This window comes from Monodelphis domestica, chromosome 1 (assembly GCF_027887165.1).
Source record: "Monodelphis domestica isolate mMonDom1 chromosome 1, mMonDom1.pri, whole genome shotgun sequence".
Classification (NCBI taxonomy): domain Eukaryota; kingdom Metazoa; phylum Chordata; class Mammalia; order Didelphimorphia; family Didelphidae; genus Monodelphis; species Monodelphis domestica.
Window position 1 is genome coordinate 89,439,255 of NC_077227.1, and position 16,198 is coordinate 89,455,452.

General features: G+C 35.3%; 1 protein-coding gene across 1 annotated transcript in view; it reads right to left on the bottom strand.

The window, feature by feature from the left end:
* The window catches only part of LOC100025417 (putative DMBT1-like protein), a gene marked incomplete at its 5' end in the record, with an annotated part of 66,214 nt that extends 64,140 nt beyond the window's left edge, over positions 1–2,074 (bottom strand). The window contains one exon of the mRNA XM_056815483.1: positions 1,709–2,074. Within this exon, the coding sequence (XP_056671461.1) occupies positions 1,709–2,074 (366 nt within the window). The remainder of the gene's footprint in view (positions 1–1,708) is intronic.
* Between the last annotated feature and the right edge of the window lie 14,124 nt (positions 2,075–16,198).

Consider the following 16,198-nt stretch of genomic DNA (forward strand, 5'->3'; position numbering starts at 1 on the left):
GGAAATACAAAAGGAATTCTGGGGAATGTAGTTCGAATGTAGAAAATTTCCACTTATACAGGACTCCAGGTCAGGGGGATCTATCTATTGTATTGCTTAGCTGTCATTTGATAGAATCATCAAGGATTAGTGTCTTCTAGGTGCCTATTGATTATGATTAAATATCAAAAGGACTCCCTAAGGAAAGGCACTGAGGAAGGCATACAAGACAAAAGAAAATAGAGTTGACTCATTTTATGAATGAAGTAAAATTGTAGGTCATTATCAAATCTCTGGAGAGATCTCTAGAAAAAGGATACTTGCAAAGTATTTACCAAATCTTCACCTTCTGACATAATTTTCTGAATGAGTTAAAAATATATCATGGCCAACAGAATGCCCTATTGGTAGCACAAAAATATTGCTAGGCATGTGCAGAATACCCTCCTTATTTTAGTCAATGACATCAAATTTTTAGCATCAAGGGCTCTGATCTTGGTTCTGACGACATTCAATCAGTCCGATCAGAAGAAACTTACTATGAACAGTTATGGTGATCTTCAGGGGCATGTCTGCTCCCTTGGAGAAGAAAACTGTTATGTTATGGTTCATTCTGGTTAATTGTGGTTATGGTTAGGGCCATGTCACAAATGGGATATAAGAATGATGTAGATAAACATCAAAGATTCCTGGAGAACCTCAAGAGAACTATGGCTTACCTTTGGAATCATACAGACCCCTCAAAAACAACACGCTGAGGTCAAAGCTTCCAAATGTTTTCATGTTGTGAATAATTAGTTGGATTCTATTTGAGAGCAGATACCCACCAGAAGCTCCTAACTGTTTCACAAGAGGAAGTTGAGAAGGCTTCTCACTTTAGGATTAAGTTTGAAGCGGTTCCTTGATAGAGACCCAATGAGTATGGAGTACAAAGTCATTCTGGGCTGATCCAATGAATAGGGAAAATAACAGGTGGTAAAATATCATGGTTTTACATTAGGCTGTGTGAGATCGATCTGTCCTCAAGGAACTGGAGGTGACTAGGTCTTATTTAAACGTTGAATCTCCATCAGTCTAGCACAGTATTTGGCATAGAGCACATTCCTTTTTTTAAAAACCCTTACCTTCCATCTTAGAATCAATACTGTGTATTAGTTCTAAGGCAGAAGAGTGGTAAATGATAGGCAATGGGGGTTAAGTGACTTGCCTGGGGACACACAGCAAGAAGTGTCTGAAGCCAGATTTCATACAGTATATTCTTACTAAATGTTCCTAAAATTCTCTTAAACTGAATTGTTAAAATGAGATTCTTTCTATTCACCTTTGTCTCACTTTTCCAATAAAAAACAAAACAAAACAAATAAACCCAGATTGGCCTAGTTAGCTGTTTACATAATGGGAATAAGCCAAATAAGTCACTACCTTACCTGATGAAGAATCTGCTGAATTTTCATCACCTGTTCAGGTAGAAAAATGAAGATATGATAAAACTTTATTAACTATATACAGTTATACTGAGAGCAAAACAGTATCTTATATTTAGGTATTCATACCCAACTACAAAATGGCACCAGTAACACAAAAAATTTCAGAGGGATTATTCTTTTCTTCCCAGATGCTTTTTAATCAGGTTCTCTTATAACTAATCAGTTGATTTTACTTTAGTCTCTTTTCAATTTATCTATGTTAAATTTTTAATGATTAATAAAGTTGTATGATGAGTCTAAGCATATGTAAAGAAGCATGACTTTTCTTGAGAAAAAAGGCACTTACCTGAACAGATGACACTGGCATCTTCTTCATGTCCACAGTTGTGAGTGAACCAGTCATCATGGGAGCACTGAGCCAGGTGGCTTTCCTCTCCACTGCACTGCACATTGTCCAGGAGAATTTTCCCTGAGCCTGGGCCAAAGTGGGCCCTTCGAGGGGCAGAAACCGCTTGTCCACAGTCAAGTTGCCTACATACCACATCTGCTTCCTTCAGCTCCCAGTGGTCATCACATACAGTTCCCCAAGTCCCTTGGTAGTAAACTTCTACACGACCGGAACATCTTCCTTTTCCATTTGATAGTCTCACAGGAGACTGATTGTCTAAGTGAAACAAAAAAAAAAAGAAAAATGCAGGTCAATATATTAAATGTGTAATATTCATTTTCTCTGTCCTCATATAATTTTCAAGACATATAAAGTTTTTCCTCTATCTTATCTTTTGACTTAATTCAGACCAATGTGATCTAGAAATGCAAGTGGGCACTAAGACTTGGGATTGGCTGGTTCTTTGGCTACTGAATTGTGAGACAATGGTTAAATAAGTAATCCTTATTGTATAATTAGTCTTAAGTTACAGGCCATCTGGCTACCTGGTACATACAATCCAAGGCCAAGAATTTGACAACACTCCTGTAATACAAGGAGTAATAATTCAAACTCTGCTTTGGAGTCTTGGGCAGAATATATTCTTAGTGATGAAGAAAACTGAACCAATCCGTTTTGCTTTAACCCTCAAAAATGATTTTTAAGCCCCTCATATAGGATTAGATATTGGTCTCTGGCATATTTCTGGCTAACCCCTTCCGGAGAAAATCAAATAAACATACAAGCTCTGCACAACTCCTCTTTTACTGGGAAAAGTGTGACAACCAACTATCCTTTAGCTAGCCAACCATTTCTTCCTGTTATCTAAATCACCATGATTCTGGGTAGAAAGCTGTCAGAATATAAAATTCTCTTTTCCTGCTTTCACTCTATGCTGACTGTTTCATCCTCCCTCATCAAGTGCAAGAATTTAATTTATCTTTTTCCCCCACCATTACAACTTCTTCCAGTTTCTGGATTCTTCCCTCTATAATTCTTTTTCCATATAACTGCCAAGTTGTTGCTCCTAAAGCATGGTTCTGAATATGTCACTATTCCACTTGAAAATTTTCAATAACTCACTTTTACTTTTTCTTTCTTTCTTTCTTTCTTTCTTTCTTTCTTTCTTTCTTTCTTTCTTTCTTTCTTTCTTTCTTTCTTTCTTTCTTTCTTTCTTTCTTTCTTTCTTTCTTTCTTTCTTTCTTTCTTTCTTTCTTTCTTTCTTTCTTTCTTTCTTTCTTTCTTTCTTTCTTTCTTTCTTTCTTTCTTTCTTTCTTTCTTTCTTTCTTTCCTCTCACTTACAATCTTAGAATAGACACTATCAGCTCCAATGCAGAAGAATGGTAAGAGCTAGGCATTTTGGTTAAGTGACTTGTCATGGTCACATAGCTAGGAAGTATCTGAGGTCAAAGTTGAACTCAGGGACTTCTGCCTAAGATTCTAAGACAAAATGTAAGAGTTTAAAAAAAAAAAAAGAAAGAAAATCTAAAGTTTGGTCCCATTTTCCTAAGATTTTTAAAGACAACAGATGATTGGAAGGAATTTATATAATTATTTAAAAGAATTCGAAATCTTTCACTCATTTTTATATCTACTACAGCTTCATTCCATATGGCTTATTCTTATTATACTGTTACTTGTGAAGTTTGCTATCTCCTAATTAAGCTTGTGACATTTGAAATTGTTTTTATCCTACCTACCCATCATGCCTGTAATTCACAAAACTACCACAAGGTGGTAGGATTGCTCAAGTTATGACCTTATGGGCAACTACACCAAATTCACCTGATGCAACCAATTTTTTAAAAAGCATTAAATTAAATTAAAAATCAACATGCATTTAATTAATTCCTGTGTTATAAAGTGTGTTGGGAAATAAGACAAAAGTCCCACAAAAAAAAGCTTATATTCCATTGGGAGAGACTTTTTTACACACATACAATATGTATAAATAAAGGCAAATAATACAAAAAGATCTGGGGTGGGGAAGATATTAGCATCTGAGGCTGGGATTGGTCAGGAGTGATTTCCTGTAGAAAGTAGCACTTGAACTGGTTGCTGAAGAAAGCTAGGGATTATAAGAGATACAGGGGAGAAGGGAGAATATCCCAGGCATGCAAAGTATAAAAACAGATGGTGTTTCTTCTTTATTCCTTCCCTCCCTCCCTCCCTCCCTCCCTCCCTCCCTCCCTCTCTCCCTCTCTCTCTCTCTCTCTCTCTCTCTCTCTCTCTCTCTCTCTCTCTCTCTCTCTCTCTCTCTCACTCTCTCTCTGTCTCTCTCTCTCTCTCCCTCCCTTCCTTCCTTCCTTCCTTCCTTCCTTCCTTCCTTCCTTCCTTCCTTCCTTCCTTCCTTCCTCCCTCCCTCCCTTCCTCCCTTCGTTCGTTCGTTCGTTCCTTTCTTCCTTCCTTCCTTCCTTCCTTCCTTCCTTCCTTCCTTCCTTCCTTCCTTCCTTCCTTCCTTCCTTCCTTCCTTCCTCCCTCCCTTCCTTCCTTTCTTCCTTCTCAGGATTCAGGTGCAAGTTTGAACTTACTTGATAGACTAGGTATTTTTGAAGATGGTACAGGTGGTCCTGGAAGTGATAGTGATGATGCTGGTGATGACACTGAGGGCAAAGATGATGATGGCAGTGATGATGGTAGTTCTGCTGTTGCTGCTTTAAGTGAAAACAAAGACAATCTGTTTCTATGTATTAAGGGAAATAGATGACTACTTTATTGTTATTATGAAATGATAAGCAAGGCAAATGACAGGAGCTTTCAATCTTCCTCCAACTGCTACAAGACTCTGATACTGCATATGGGCATACTTTTTTGAGTAGCATTGGGATAGGGGTTGATCATTGGTACCATTGATCTTTTGTTAGTAATGACATTTTATTGGCCCTTACTTATGACATGGAGAATCAGGCCTCCACACAGAAAGTTTATTATCTAACTACTACAAAAATTAAATGTGGTAACTCCTGACACTGATAAAGCTTTTCAGCTCATTTGTATCTTCTAGTGTTGGAGAATTGCCTGGGATACGGAGACATTAAGTGACTTTCTCCAAGTCCCACAGATGGCATGTGTTAAAAGGTACAACTTGGACTTCTAACTGCTCTTTCAGACTCTAAAGTTAACCTTTTGATTATGCCACATTGACTCTCACCATAAAGTATATATTTTTTGAGCTGCCCCATGAATAGGAGTGATGGCTTTGCTTGTGAGAGAAGATGGATACATTCATTTATTCTGTATTTTGTGGGGTCTATTGCCTTCCCATCAATGTCTCTTTGCTCATGTTACTTTTGGGCACTGAATTCTTTACCACATTCCTCCTGGCTCTGCTTCTGACTTTATTAGACTTTGCCACCTTAACTCAGCTGTCTTTTTAGCTTGGAACTGTAAAAATGGGCTTGAATCCAGGACTTCAGTCCCCAGAAGTCCTTGGTCCACTTCCTCAGAATGCTTTGTGTTATCACTGAATTCTCACCTGGGCCGAGATCGAGAAGGGGTATTTAACCTGATTGGAAAGGCTTTTGTGGGTCTTTTCCTGTTTCCTCTTGCAAGCAGATGCTCTTTTCATAATGTAGGTGAGGTTGTCTAGGCCCCTGGGCCTAGGCACGTGCTTTCTTAACCTGTATTTTCTTTAATCCTTAATCTTCAATAAACCTCTAAAATATAATATATATATATTGTGTATATATATATATAATATAAAATATAATACTCCTTGCAGAGAGAAACTAATTTCTACCTCTATCAGCTTCCCTAAATTTTAATCTTTACAGAACGTCTGTCAGTCTTTGTGATCTTTTCCCCTTAAACTTCTCTCCTTGCTACTGACCTTCTTCCACTGGTGAATTCCTTCTAGAAGTTTCCATTTTGGGAACAAGACCATGCATAATATGCTTCATTCCCCTCCCCTTCTGCTTCTTACTCTCCCTGGACTTCACCACCTTGCCCTGGACTGGGTACCTTCTCTTCCCCTCAACTTCCCATAATTCTCAGCTCCCTTTTGTGCATCACCTTCCCCCAGTAGAATGTAAGTTCCTTGAGGAGATGGAAGGCACTTCATTTTGTATGTATTTGGATCCCTGGTGTTTATGACAGTACCTGGTACATAGCTTGCTAAGTGCTGGCTGCCAGTACTGTTTCTAGAGCTCTGGGCTCACCCCTGGGGCTGCCTTTCTCGACAATGTCAATAGGAGTAGACCTGCTTCATGACAATTCATGTGTTCTTCGCAAAACTAGAATGCATTTGGGGGGAATCGCAAGGATTGGTATACATTGTTAAAGGATCGATTGCATTGACTTACTTGTCAAAAGGGTTAAAATCAATAAGTTGCTATTCGGAATAAAAGAGAAACACCTTGTATCCTACCACCACAGGGCAGTTCCCCAAACTACAAAATTTATGGAATAATCTAGTTCAGAGAACAATCAGTGAAAGGGGTGAAAAGCAAATAGAGTTCTATGACTTCAAGTGAATCAATTGGAATGGAACTCTCATTTGAATATAAGCTTTTTGAAGAAAGGTACTGATTATTTTTTCTGTCTTTGTTCTCTGCTTACTAGATACTCTCTGAATTGAATTGAATTCAATATGAAATTTGCAGATAAAGTGTAACTAAAGGAAGAATTATCATCCTAGAAAAAAAAAGAATCCTCATCATTCCTGATCCAAGCTAGTTCTTGGAACAATGATGAGTCATTTGAATAAACTAGGCTTGAGAACACTGATTTTTCCATAGAAAGAATGTGAGGATTAACAGAGAGCCAATTGGAAATACAAATATAAGATTAATCTTAGAGATTTTGGGACAGGTCTTTCAGAATCTGTTAGTGTGGAAAGATGCAAACAATAATCATCGTAGTAGGTCCTTAAAAATCTATCTACTAAACTTAGAATTCTATGCATGAAGCATAAGATTTGAGTTTTTAAGAGAGAGAACACTCACTTACCTGAACAGATGACACTGGCATCTTCTCTGTGACCACAGTTGTGGGTGAACCAGTCATCATGGGAGCACTGAGCCAGGTGGCTTTCCTCTCCACTGCACTGCACATTGTCCAGGAGAATTTTCCCTGAGCCTGGGCCAAAGTGGGCTCCAAGAGGGGCAGAAAGAGCCTGACCACAGCCAAGTTGCCTGCATACCACACCTGCTTCCTTCAGCTCCCAGTGGTCATCACACACAGTTCCCCAGGTTCCTTGGTAGTAAACTTCTACCCGGCCTGAACACCTGTCTGTCCCATTTACTAGTCGCACAAGAGGCAAGTCTTCTAAGAAAAACAAGAGGATGAGAGTTGGTAGATGAAATTGTTATGTTTAGTTTCCCCTAGTTTTTACAATTTTTCAAACCCTCCATTAATTTACCTTTTTTAATAAATGAACTCTACTCATTATTTTATTAGGATAAAGGGATCCCTCTGAGAAACTTCCTTTATCATTGCAAATCAGCACTTTTTCTGCAATATGTTACCTTAATAAATGTCTTGAGGCATTGAAAGGTAGTCACCACTACCTTATTTTTTTGACTGAATTTAAGCTGGTTTGCTGCTGTAGAAAGAACACTGAGCTGAGCCTTGGGAGATCTGGGAGCAACTGTCAGTTCATGACACTAATTAATTTGGTGACTATAGTCAAACAAGTCACTTCTGAAGGATTCCAACATGGACCTCCCCACTGGAGAAACTGAATACCAGTCTAATGAAGAACCAGAAATGTGGCAATCTTCTAATGTCTCAGAAAGCAAATCAGTATCTAAATTGGATCCTGGGAGAGAGTTGTCCTTGCTTGTGGGAGAAGATTAATAAATTAATTATACTTCAGCACTCAAAAATCAACAAGAATAAAATCATGTCTTTTAACATGCTAGTCATGAGGCCACCTAATTGCCACCCATATCAGAAAAATCAAATCAAAATTCTAGCTGGGAGAGGACAACATTCCTATTATTAAAAATAAGCTTTAAAGCTTTCTTTGGATTTTATTTAACTTATATTTCTCAATATTTTATCCAGGATATAGAGCTATATCACCTCATCTAGATCCCAGAAGTAGTTATCTACCCATCTCCAGGATACTACCTTTCCTTTCTCAAGTTTATTTAATACAGAACTCACAGTCTTCCTCTCTAAAATTTTTGGTATTATTTTCTTATTCTCCTGGATTCTTGGTCAAATCCAAAGTCCCACACATTAACTCCCTCTCACCTATAAACAGAAATGGCTACACCATTGACTTTGCCATCAATCACAAACATTCCAGTTCCACAATCCAGAATTCTGAAATTTCTCTCTTTAAATATAGCCTCATATCTTTCTATCTCTGTGCTTCAGTCCTCATGAAATGTCTTCATCCTTTATCCAGTGTAATTTCCAGTAAATATCCCCATCTTGTTTTCTCTATATCACCACTATTTTGACTACATTTATCTCCCTTTGTGATGATCTTAACAGTGTGGTAAAGCACTCTAACATTATGCTATCCTCTGCCCTTGTATTAATTTACCTTTTGTCTCATTCCCATTTATCCCTTATGAAACCTCAATTATAGGTTACCACAACCTCCTCTGCCAACTCTGTTCCTACCTACATTCTGAATAATGCTGGAAAGAACAAAAGAATTGGATCCCCAATTGGATCCTCAAAAATCAACAAGGGATGTAGACCAAGTTCTTCAACATGCTGGCTACCAGGCTACTTGATGACCATCCCTTGGGAGAAAATACAATAAAAATCTGAGCTGGGAGAGAGGATGCAATTCTATCCATCCCCTTTAAAATATATTTTAATGGTTTTACTCTTCCCTGATTGACTCTCACTATCATGTTCCCCATGGAACCTGTTCCAAAACTCTTCCTTTCTCAAGCCGCCAAAACAACTTTCAATAGTGGACCTTGCCTCATACTATTTCAAGACAATTGAGGTATGTTTAGTGAATTCTTTTTACTCCCCAATGCTACAATGATGTTGAGATCTCCTCAACATCAATGACCATTCTCTCTTCTCCAGTGCTGGAGAAGAAATTATGTCCTTTTCCTTATCAAGGTAAACCATTTATATGTGTCCTTGATCCCATGTCTCTTCTGACATCTTGCCTCTTGAATCATTTTTCTCCCTCTCATTTTTAACCTATAACAGATTGATTCTTTCTAATATCTTCTCAAGCTATGCTATGTATCATTTCTTTCATAGACTAACTCTGAGAAGTTCTTTATAGTTGTTACTTTGACTTCTCCCCATCTCATGTATTCATCTCCTCCTAATTATCTTTAAGCTCCACCACTCAACTGAAGTTGGTCTATCCAAGGTTACCAACAATGTCTTCATTGCTAAATCTGAGTGTCTTTTCATATTCTTCTTTTTTCTTTACCTGTCTTTTGTATTAATCCTATTATAATTATTCTACTTCTGGATCTCTCTCTCTCTCTCTCTCTCTCTCTCTCTCTCTCTCTCTCTCTCTCTCTCTCTCTCTCTCTCTCTCTATCTGTGTGTTTTAAATAACTCTCATTTCCTATCTTAGCAACAACAGAAGGCCAAGGACTAGGCAAATGGGAGTTAAGAGGCTTTCCAGGGTTATACAGCTAGGAATTGTCATTCATCTTTGAACCCATTTCATCCTAACTCCAGGCCTGGCACTCTACCCACTGTGCTACATAGCTGCCTCCACTCCCTGGATTTTGATGATACTCTTCTCTCTTGGGTCTTTTCCTACCTGTCAAATTGTTTTTTCTTAACTTTGCAAGTCTCCTTTGCTGAATTATCACCTTTGTTTCTCACTTTATGCAAGAGTACACCCTCGTTATCTTCATGGAACTGATTCACAAGTTTACACAAGAAGTCTATATGTTCCTTATGAAATCCAGGCCCATTTTAACCAATTGCATGTTGGGCATTTCTATCTCAACACCCCCATTTCAACACTTTAAAAAAAGAACTTACCTTTCTTCTTTTTGGAACCCACCAGTCTTCTTACCTTTCCTTTATTCATCAATGCTTCCAGACCCCCCAGATTTGAAACTTTGGATCATCCTTAATTCTTTATACTTTCTTATCCTCTTATCCTCTTAACCCAATAATTTGTCAGAATATGCTAATCCTTTCTCCATAGTATCTCTGACATCTCTTTCCTTCTCTCTTCCCACATAGCAATCACACTAATGATCCTGATGCTTACAAGCATAATGTGAATATTTTAGGATATATAATACCATAACCCTTATATATAATATAATATAATATAATATAATATAATATAATATAATATAATATAATATAATATAATATAATATAATATAATATAATGTAATGTAATGTAATGTAATGTAATGTAATGTAATGTAATGTAATGTAATGTAATATAATATAATATAATATAATATAATATAATATAATATAATATAATCCTTAATATTTCTGGATACATGGAAAATCATAAGAAAAATAACAATATTTTACTAATATCACAAATTAGATTGGCTAGGATTCAGATGAACATTTGCACTTACTTGATGGATTAGGAATTTTCATAGGTGATAATGGTAATGATGATGTTGACAGTGATGGTACTAATGGTGATGATGATAATGATGTAGATTCTGCTTCTGTTTGTTAGAGAAGAACAGATCCTTATAACCATTGCTCTTATGAAATATGAAGCAGAAATAAATGACTAATTCCCTTAGCCTTCTCTCAATATCTGTAATACTCATATATAGGTGAATTTTTGAGCAATGATAATTTATTGCCTTTAGTTAGTTTCCTAGCCTATAAATTAATGATATGCTATCCAATTACATTATAAAGTAAGAGTAGAAAAGATAAACAAATAATTCTCATTATATGAAATTTAGGAGCTTTTGCTTAAGCACTAACATAATTTTGATGAGAAGGAAAGTGGGTCAATTGGGAAAATAATTTGTCTTTTATATCTATATCTATATATATATAATGTCTTTTATATCTAATATATAGGAAATGAACACAAATATAAAAGTCAGAAAGCCATGGCCCAATAGTAAAATGGTCAAAAGATTGTAACAAACTGAGAAATTCAAACTATCAACAAAAATGTGAAAAAGTACTTCAGATCACTAATAAGAAAAACACAAATAAAAAACTCTGAAGTTTCATCTTACATTTAGTAATAGGTAAAAATAAAAAAATGAGAATAATAAATGTCAAAGGTTTTAGAAAATACACTATATTTCCTTGGTGGAATTGTGAATTAGTTCAACCATTCTGATAAGCAATCTGGAATTAAAAGAAAATAATTAAAATACTCATAACATTTAATTCTAAAATTTTGCTGGTATATGACAGATTTAAATAATAAAAAAATAAAGGCTCCATATATATATAAATTATAGTTGATTTTCTAGGATTCTTTAAGTATACCATCATATCATCTGCAAAGGGTGATAGTTTAGTTTCATCATTGCCTACTTTAATCCCTTCAACTTCTTTTCCTTCTCTAGTTGCTACTACTAGTGTTTCTAGTACAATATTAAATAATAGAGGTGATAATGGGCATCCTTGTTTCACTCCTGATCTTATTGGGAAGGCTTCTAACTTGTCCCCATTGAAGATGATATTTGCTGATGGGTTTAAATATATACTATTTATCATTTTTAGGAAAGGCTCTTTTATTCCTATATTTTCTAGTATTTTCAATAGGAATGGGTGTTGTATTTTGTCAAAGGCTTTTTCTGCATCTATTGAGATAATCATGTGATTTCTGTTGGTTTGGTTATTGATATGGTCAATTATCTGGATGACTTTCCTAATATTAAACCACCCTTGCATTTCTACTATAAATCCCACCTGGCCATAGTGAATAATCTTTGTGATAACTTGCTGTAGTCTTTTTGCTAGTATTCTATTTAAGATTTTTGCATCTATGTGCGCATTAAGGAGATTGGACTGCTTTCTCAGTGTTTGTTCTGCCTGGCTTTGGAGTCAATACCATATTTGTGTCACAAAAAGAATTTGGTAGGATGCCTTCTTTGCTTATTTTGTCAAATAATTTGTTTAATATTGAGATTAGTTGTTCTTTAAATGTTTGATAGAATTCGCTTGTGAATCCATCTGGCCCTGAGGATTTTTTTTTAGAAAGTTCTTTGATGGCTTGTTCAATTTCTTTTTCTGAGATGGGATTATTTAAGTATTCTGTTTCCTCTTTTGTTAATCTAGACAATTTATATTTTTGTAAATACTCACTCATTTCACCAAGATTGTCATATTTATTGCCATATACAAAATTTTTTATAGAAATGCTTTTTGCAGTACAGATTTACTTTGCAGAAAGAAAAGATGAATATAATGAATAAATAGATAAAAGGGAACACATTCAGAATAAAATGCTGCAAACTGAAATAAACAGAACCAGAAAAAAACCCAAAATAAACAATGACTAAAGTGATAGAAGTAGAAACAATAACAAATGGCAAGTGTAATGTTGTGAAATGATGGCTAACCATGACCCTAGAGAATAGAGATGAGATTTTGTCTGCTGCCTGTCTTTGTATAGATGAACTATGGGTAGGAGACAACACATATTATGTTACTCCAGTATTCATTATTATTCATATATTATTATTTAATTTTCAAAAATAGATTTTAAATGTGGAAGCTTCTTCCACTGATATGTCAATTCAATTTTGTCACTTATAATCTTAGTTCTTTAATCATTCTTTTACTAATTTTCAAATTTTTTCTGTCCCCAAATTCTCAAACTTTATTTATCCAAAAATCATATTATAATTACTTTAAGACAGGGTATGGGTATAGATTGATATGGATAATTTTTAACTCTTCCAAAAATGATCATTTAAAGTCATATTTCTGCATTTCATCTTTAACAGTTCAATTAACATTGATTAAATGCCTATTATGCTAAATCAGTCATAATGCAACTTTGGAATAGTATAAGGTACTTAATAAGGATAGTATAAGAAACTTTGGGATACAAAGACAAAAAATAGCCCTGCTCTCAAAGTACATTTTACTGGGGATTTCTTTTCTTAGTGTACCATTTAAAGCCTTAGAATTCTATGTCTTTTATCTTCTTTATTGACTAGTCTGCTGAGAGTTTAAATAGCTTAATAATAGGCATATAACTAGTATATAACAAGAGTGGGGATTTGAGTCCTTTGTGACTCCATTGGTTCTATCCCATAATGCTTCTTATCATAAACTATATTCATCCAAATTGCTCTTAGTTGTAGTTATCGATCTTTTGGTATTTTTTGAGGACTATTGCTTTTGTGTCTAACATTCTTGGCTGATGTTACTCTTGGACAATGTCACTCCTACTGGATCTCTGACCTCTACACTGGTGTTAATTCCTTGAGAATGTTTGTAGAGGTCAGCTTCTTAGGGAGAGAGGATGTGGGAGGAAGGAAAAGAGAACCATTGTAAAGCTAAAAGGTACTTTGAGAAAAAATTGATGATTTGTATAGATTGTCACAGAATCAAATGAGCTGTGATGAGCAATGATCAAAGATTGTTAAAATAAATGCATTGACTTTGGGATATAGGAATAATGCCTTTGTAACTTATTGCATCTGGACCAGAATCCCAAACCCTCAAAATCTATAAATGATTTTACAGTCATATATGGCTTAGGGTCAATAAAGGAGATATAAGGCATATCAAGTTTTAAATTCTAAATGGTACACCAGGAAAAGAAATCCCCTTTAGAGTATAATTAATTATCTTAGGGTATGGGCTGTTCTCTGCCTTTATATGCCAAGGTTTCTTATACTATCTTTATTAAGTTCTTTATACTATTTATTATTATTAATTAATTACCTAACATAGTACATATTTAATAAATGATTATTGAGTTGCTAAATGTGAAATATGCAGAAAATCAATAATTTTTTAAAATGATAATTTTTTGGAACACTAAAAAAATCATCCAGATCAATTCTTATCTATTATATAGTTCATCTTAATGATAATAGGTCATTTGGATAAATAGGGCTTAAGGATTTTTAGGATAAAAAGAATTTGAAAATCAATAAAGAACTGATTATCTTGGGTATAATAGCACAACATTATACAAAGCATCAATTTTAATGAAAGCATAGTGCCTGGTTTTTCAGAACATGTTATCATCAATTATCAATAAAATAGGTCATTGAACTCTGTGTAGTGGACTGTGAATAGTCACTCTCTGAAGTATGAAAATTTGAGGTTTTAAGAGAGAGAACACTCACTCACCTGAACAGATGACACTGGCATCTTCTCTGTGACCACAGTTGTGGGTGAACCAGTCATCATGGGAGCACTGAGCCAGGTGGCTTTCCTCTCCACTGCACTGCACATTGTCCAGGAGAATTTTCCCTGAGCCTGGGCCAAAGTGGGCTCCGTGGGGGGCAGAAAGAGCCTGACCACAGCCAAGTTGCCTGCATACCACACCTGCTTCCTTCAGCTCCCAGTGGTCATCACACACTGTCCCCCAGATCCCTTGGTAGTAAATTTCTACCCGACCTAAACATCTTCCTGTCCCATTTACTAGTCGCACAGGAGGCAAGTCTTCTGTGTATGCAAAAATAATTAGGATTAAATTAATGAAACATAACACATAAAATTTTCCACTAGACTAACCCTATCCATTTGGTTCAGAAATTCAGGAGACTTCATTTGTCTCCCATTAACAGGGACATATCAGGAGAGTAAGTACCATAATTACAACTCAGTATAGTGCTCCGCATTCAAGAAAACAAAGTCAGCAGATGAAAGAATAACTTTTTTTTCCTCATCTATTGATATCTAAGATGTTAACACAACTGTGTCAGGTTTGGGAGCAAAATAATGGCAACAAGAATAATAAATAATTATATTTCTATAGTATTTTGTAGTCATAAAGTATTTGCTCACAAGTCTAAGATATGATATGTAAGTATTATTATTATTTTACAGATGAGACATTCATAGTGGTGAAATAACTTACTTGGTGTCATAGGTTTGTAAATTGGAGGAGTTAGAATTGGTAACTGAGTTTTCTCATGCTAAGTGTAAACCTTTTCCTCCTCCACAACACCATGCTAGTATAACACTTTTACTTACCATGAAAAATTAATGTAAGATAATGTGAACAAATGCTACAAGCATCTAAAATTCTAGTTCATGCACAGCAGTCTCAAACAATGGTCCTGCCTTGTACCATGAGACTTTCCCATTGTATGTAACCTGGTAAAAACTCAATTCTGCAACTTTTTAGCTATGTAGCCTTAAGCAAATGACTAATTTCTCAGAGCCTCAGTTTTCTTATCTGTAAAGTCAACAGATTAGACTAGATGCTGCTGCAAGATCCTGTCTAGCTCTAATATTCTGGGTTTTGGAATGAGAATTATCATTATCTTAATTTTGTTTATAGAATAACAGAATATAGACTGAAAAGGACCTTCGAGGTCATCTAATACAACTCATACCTTAATGAGAATCCCTGATTAAAACTTCCTAGCTAGTTATAGAGTTTCCATTAAAAAAGTGTCAATAAATCCATTATCTCTCATGATAGCCCATTCCACATTTGAATAGTTCTGTTCATTAATCAAAGTTTCTTACCATCAGCTTTACCATTTGACTCTGACTCTATATTTTGCTCTTATTTCTGTTCCCTCGGGTCAATAAGGGCATGTTTCATTCAGTTTCCTCTCATGTCCTTTATAAATTTTCTCTTTTCCATTTCTTTCAACTCATGCTGTTTTAGGATCATCTATAGCTCCTTCACCATCATGGATGTCCTTTATGTAATATGCATTATGTAATAAGCATTGTCAATGCCCTTTCTAAGATGTATTATACAGAGCTGAGCAACTCTAGACCACTGGTGTCAAACTCAAATTAAAATACTAGTCACTAAACCATGCATAGGATCCCTTCAGGCCACATGTCGACAGTTTTAAAATGTTATATTACCTATGTTTTATTGTATTTTATTTATTTGGTAAAGGGTTTTCCAATTATATTTTAATCTGGTTCTGGCTATACATGGAAGTATTGTATAGCCTGTGGAACATGTGTTTGATATCTCTACCCTACATATGATCTGACTAGTCCAAAATAAAAGCCTTTCTAGTACTAAATCTGGCTGTCTCTTAATGCCATGTAGGATCACATTAACTTTTTGGAGCTGCAATGTCACAGCCAAAATTTGGCTTGTATTACAACAAAATTCTCATATCTTTTTTGGATAAGCTGTTATTATATCTCCCTTATAATATATTTTCCAAGTTGATTTTAGTTACTCAAGTGAAGGATTTTACATTTATCTTTAAATGTAATCTTAATAGATTTATCACATTGACAGTTTTTTGGATTCTTATGCTATAATCCAATATACTAACTGTATCTGTCAACTTTGAGG